Source organism: Anarrhichthys ocellatus, unplaced genomic scaffold, assembly GCF_004355925.1.
Source record: "Anarrhichthys ocellatus isolate YVR2014 unplaced genomic scaffold, GSC_Weel_1.0 scaffold477, whole genome shotgun sequence".
NCBI lineage: Eukaryota > Metazoa > Chordata > Actinopteri > Perciformes > Anarhichadidae > Anarrhichthys > Anarrhichthys ocellatus.
In genome coordinates, this window is record NW_022280451.1 from 5,861 (window position 1) to 10,631 (window position 4,771).

Here is a 4,771-nt window from a genome sequence, read left to right on the forward strand (position 1 = left end):
ATCATTGCCCAGCACTAATAAATATACAGTATATCTCATGAGTGATGTGTGTGTTCCAGATGAGTGTGAGGAGGTGGAGCAGCAGGTCCAAAAGGTGGTTCAGGAGATGGAGAACATCCTGGGAGAACCTCTGCAGAGCTACTTCTAACGCACACTTCTGATCTGAACTTCGTATTTTTTTTGTTTTCCAGAAAGTTAATGTTTTCATATAAAGTTTTTCTCAATTGTTGTGCAAATCAAACTAAACATTTACATAAACAATTCTTATTTAACAGTCGATTCATGTTTTCAGACAAAACAAACACTCTAATGTTCCACTAATGTTTTTATTGTCATAAATAATCCAGAGCTCTGAACAGTGAGATCATCGTCGCTCCTCCAGCTGAACCTCTGATGATAACTTTAATGTTTCATATCTGAATTAATTGACTTCATGTCAGAACAGTACTTTAATAACATCTCATCCTGTAGACGATCACTCTACTCTCCTCTGTAGACGACGATGTTCTTGTCCGTCTCGTGTATTTTGATCTCGTGCAGAAGGTTTGGAGGTAGAACCTTCACCATGTGGTCCCAGATGTAGACGGAGACGTTTTCTGTGGTGCTGAGACAAAACTTTATTAACTACTGTTAACAGAGACGCAACTTTATTAGTTGATGAGGAGACAGAGGAAACTCACCTGACAACGTTGGAGAAGTACGGGACGTCCTGATCCAGGTTCTTATGGTCCAGTGGGGTCATGATGACGTCCTGCAGGACGGAGACATTACATCAGCCAATAGAAACACTCAGCAGCTCTGTGTGCCGTCTAATGATGAAGATGATCGCACCTCGATGCATCTCTTCAGGTCGGTGAGGTTCATGACCATCCCAGTGAGCCGGTCGATCTGAGGAGCAAACAACGCCTTCGAGTTATGTCTTTATTTAGCAAATATATTTAAATCATAGAATAAATACAGAAGTTACAGAATAAATCTAAAAACAAAGTTAAAGAGAAATGATGGACTATGTAAACTCTACTCCAGATTAAAAGGACAGCTAGCTGGGGTTAGCATCTGAAGCTACATCAGCTGATGTGAAGACAGCTAGCAGCTGATCGATCAGCTGCTAGCTGTCTTCAGATCAGCTGATTCCTTCTATGGCAATTGTCAGATCTCATACAGGTCTACTCATTAAAGCTGCTTCGGCCTTCCTCCACCCAGCTCTTCATCATCCTGTGTGACTTCTTCAGCAGTAGATATATCTACCATTTAGTTTATTTATAAATACATATATACATACACACACACACACACACACACACACACAAATATATACACATCTATACATAGATATATAAACACACACATCTATATGTGTGTGTTTACATACTCACCTTTCCACGCACTGTGACCTCCACTGTGGACAGAAAGAGGACATGAGTGATTGAATGAGTGATTGAGTCAATGAGTCACTTCCTGTCCCGGGTCACATGACCGAGTGAGTCACACCTTTGTAGTTGTGTCCGTGTCCGTTAGGGTTGTCGCATTTCCCGTAGACTCGTTTATTCTCCTCATCACTCAGGTGAACGCTGCAGAGAAGAAGAAGCATCATCATGAAGTGTGTGTGTGTGTGTGTGTCGTGCTGCCTTCAGGTGCAGCTGGGACACTCAAGTCTCAGAGTTCATAGGTTGTGAAGAGGTTCAGACCATCAGAGCTGCTGCTGTAGAACGAGAGGGTTTCGAAAGGGGCTCTGGTGGAACACTACCACTGTGGTCCACAGGGGGCGACAGCATCAACACGGAGTGAAAGTTCCTCATCGTTACTTTAATAAAATGAATAAAGTAATAAAACAGGAATATAACCTCTTTCTATTTTATACAAAACTATTAAAGTTTACCAACAGAAGAATACAACTGAATATATGAAAAGATGTTTGTTAGTATGGACCATAAATCAACAATTATAAACTCTTATTAACTTAACTATCGTCTTATGTTTACCATTTAAGATCTGTCTGTAGAGGAAAATACATTCTACAATAAATAAATACAATAAAGGAATTCTATGGGCAGAACTTTCTCTTTTACTACACTTTAGACGGTCCCTGAAGGCAGCACCAGCGGTGTCTCTGGAGATCAAAGCTCCGGACTGAACGAGCCTCAAAGAGCTCCGTAGACCGGATACACCCGGAGGATCCACGCCGGGGACCAGCGCTCTCCGTCCGGCCTCCTACCGGTCCCTCTCTCTACCTGTAACGGTACTCACGGTCCTACCGGACTCTCTTCGTACCTGTGTAGCCGGTGACACGCGCTGAAGCTCTGGACCCGCGTGATGTATCCAACCCGCTCCTCAGAAGACCCGGACATGTTCGGAACCGGATCCAAAGACGAGAACCAGAGATGTGAGATCTAAAGGTCTGCACCTAAAACAATATTGAAGAAAAACCTACAGACCACGTGACTCCCGCTGGCTGCAGCTCATTGGTCCACCAGGACTCACGTGGTCCAGATCCATATCACACCGGATTAACTGATTATATTTACTTCATCATAAAGTCACATGATCAGAAACATGAGACTCTGATCCTCTTTAATGGGTTCATATTATATATACATATATTATATATATATATATTTATATAGTATATGTATATATATATATATATATGTCTTTATGAATGAAACGTTGATGTAGAACTATATGAAACATATTTAATTAGTTTGTGTGTAAAATGTGAATCTGTAATTAAAGTACTTCAGTACAAGTACTTCCAGAGGCTGCTCTGATTGGTGACAGTATGAACAATAAAGATAAAGATATTACAGACGGCTCGTTGTTCATCATGAGGTCATGTTGTTACGGTCACGTGACCACCAGACTGAGGAGGATCATTATTAGTATTATTTGTTGCTAGCGAGTCCGTTTATTAAAATAATAAATAAAAACAAGAACACACTCATTAAAGTCAACATGAGGATGAAATAATCTCTTTTATTATAAAACTGAGTTTTATAATATCTAAGATCTCCGATGAGTAAATATGAATTATTAGGTCTGTTAATGGAAGGCCTCAATTCAATATCAGTTATTAATGGTTAAAGTACATCATCTAGAAACACATTCAACATATTAAAACATAAAAAGACAAATAAATAAATACAATAATAATAATAATAATAAATAGAGATAATCTCCTCCCTGTTTATTCCCAATACGACTTCAGACTCCCACAGCAATGTTTTGTCAACTATTTATTTTCATATTTGTCTTACTGTTTCACGATAAATACATTGTTTAAAAAAACAGTCTCATAAACTAAAAGACAACAACCAGAATGAATGATAGAGGGAGGAGAACTATCTCACTCTGTATCTATCATCTTTGACAGATGTCGTTTACTCATCCCGCCACACGGGGGCGCTGAATCCCGCCGTCTATAAAGCTGTAATTAAATCACGGAGACACCTGCTGCTACAAACACTCCGTTAGGCTCGTTGTTACTATGTCAGTCGACTTTCAGAAGATGTTTCTCTTCTAGAAGAACCGCTGAGAGTAACGTGTCTACGTTTGTGTCGCTTTGTCGCTGCTAACCGGCGTTTTTTAACGGTAAAAACGGACCGGAAGCTGTCGTTTCTATCTTAAATAGTAGCGTTTCCTGCATAGCCAGTAGCATCTAGCTGTGAAAAAGTCGCCATCTTGTTTGGAAGCTCTGCTGAAGGTAAGTTAATTATATCTCGAGAGCTAAAGCTAACGTTAGCAGGTCCACCATTCGTTTTTCGCGGGGCCCCGCCCATCACGGAGTGTGATTGGTCCACTGAGACGTCATCTTTCCGAGCTCCGTGCTGATTGGCTGGAGGTCGACGGGACCTTTTAAACTGTAGTTGAATGACTGAACACGCACGTGGGTGAGATTTATGTATTTTATTTGTTTAACACATCCGGTCATAACTAAACAATTATGAATAATCAGAAACATCCTCACGAGGAGGGTAAAACAGGAGATCTAGTACAAGACACAAGTTTACTAAATTACAAATACTTAAGTACAATATCGAGGTATTTGAACTTCTATTCTACTTCTTAAAAGGAAAATAAAGTACTTTTACTGCACTTTATTTGTCTGACAGCAGCAGAGTGAGTTAACATTCAACACATTATAATATATGTATGTATATAGTGAGGTACTTTCAGGTGATGCAGAACTAACCACCCACCCAATTTAGAATATTTTCTTGAGTTAATTGATTTCCGGCCCAGAAAAGAGAGACCCCCCCCCCCCCCCCTTCATAATAAAAGCAGCAATAACTCTGGAATCAAGGACTGAATTCTATAATAATTCACAATATTTTCTGGTTCCAGCGTCTAACAATGTGAGAATGTTTATTTTTATTCTGTTGTAAACTGAATGTTTTTGTGCTCTAATTAGTTTTATCAGATTCTTTATTTTTGTTTTTATTAAAGTGCAAAAAAAAAACTGAAGCAGAAAATGAATTTTAAGAAAATAAAACTCCAAATGAATATAACCTAATATTTCATTAAAGACCCAACGATGAACTGATATCAAACACGATCAATAATAATCAGACCAATGAAGCTCTGCAGGACGTCTCTGATTGGCTGAAGGAATGAGGGCTTCTGGGTAATCAGAGATTTCTGCTCCTCTTCCTCCACCTGTTTGATCTTTGTTCTCCTCCAGCAGACACAAACAGGATGTGGTCAGGTGTGTGTGTGTGTGTGTGTGTGTGTGTGTGTGTGTGTGTGTGTGTGTGTGTGTGTGTGTGGGGGGGAA

General features: G+C 39.8%; 2 protein-coding genes across 3 annotated transcripts in view; one reads left to right on the forward strand and one right to left on the reverse strand.

The window, feature by feature from the left end:
* Positions 1-36: 36 nt before the first annotated feature.
* LOC116401478 (6-pyruvoyl tetrahydrobiopterin synthase-like) lies at positions 37-2,435 on the reverse strand. Of its 2 annotated transcripts, none has more exons than XM_031879891.1 (6): positions 2,272-2,435; positions 1,492-1,571; positions 1,377-1,399; positions 832-888; positions 681-751; positions 37-596 (listed from the first exon to the last, which is right to left on the reverse strand). In XM_031879891.1, the coding sequence occupies exons 1-6, from the start codon at positions 2,346-2,348 to the stop codon at positions 476-478; spliced, it is 429 nt and encodes a 142-aa protein (XP_031735751.1). In that variant the 5' UTR covers positions 2,349-2,435; the 3' UTR covers positions 37-475. The 2 variants fall into 2 exon arrangements, with proteins under 2 accessions (XP_031735751.1, XP_031735750.1); XM_031879890.1 differs by having other exon boundaries at positions 37-604.
* Positions 2,436-3,751: 1,316 nt separating this feature from the next.
* The window catches only part of LOC116401477 (uncharacterized), a 6,916-nt gene continuing 5,896 nt past the window's right edge, over positions 3,752-4,771 (forward strand). The window contains exon 1 of the mRNA XM_031879889.1: positions 3,752-3,887. Within this exon, the coding sequence (XP_031735749.1) occupies positions 3,868-3,887 (20 nt within the window). The 5' untranslated portion in view covers positions 3,752-3,867. The remainder of the gene's footprint in view (positions 3,888-4,771) is intronic.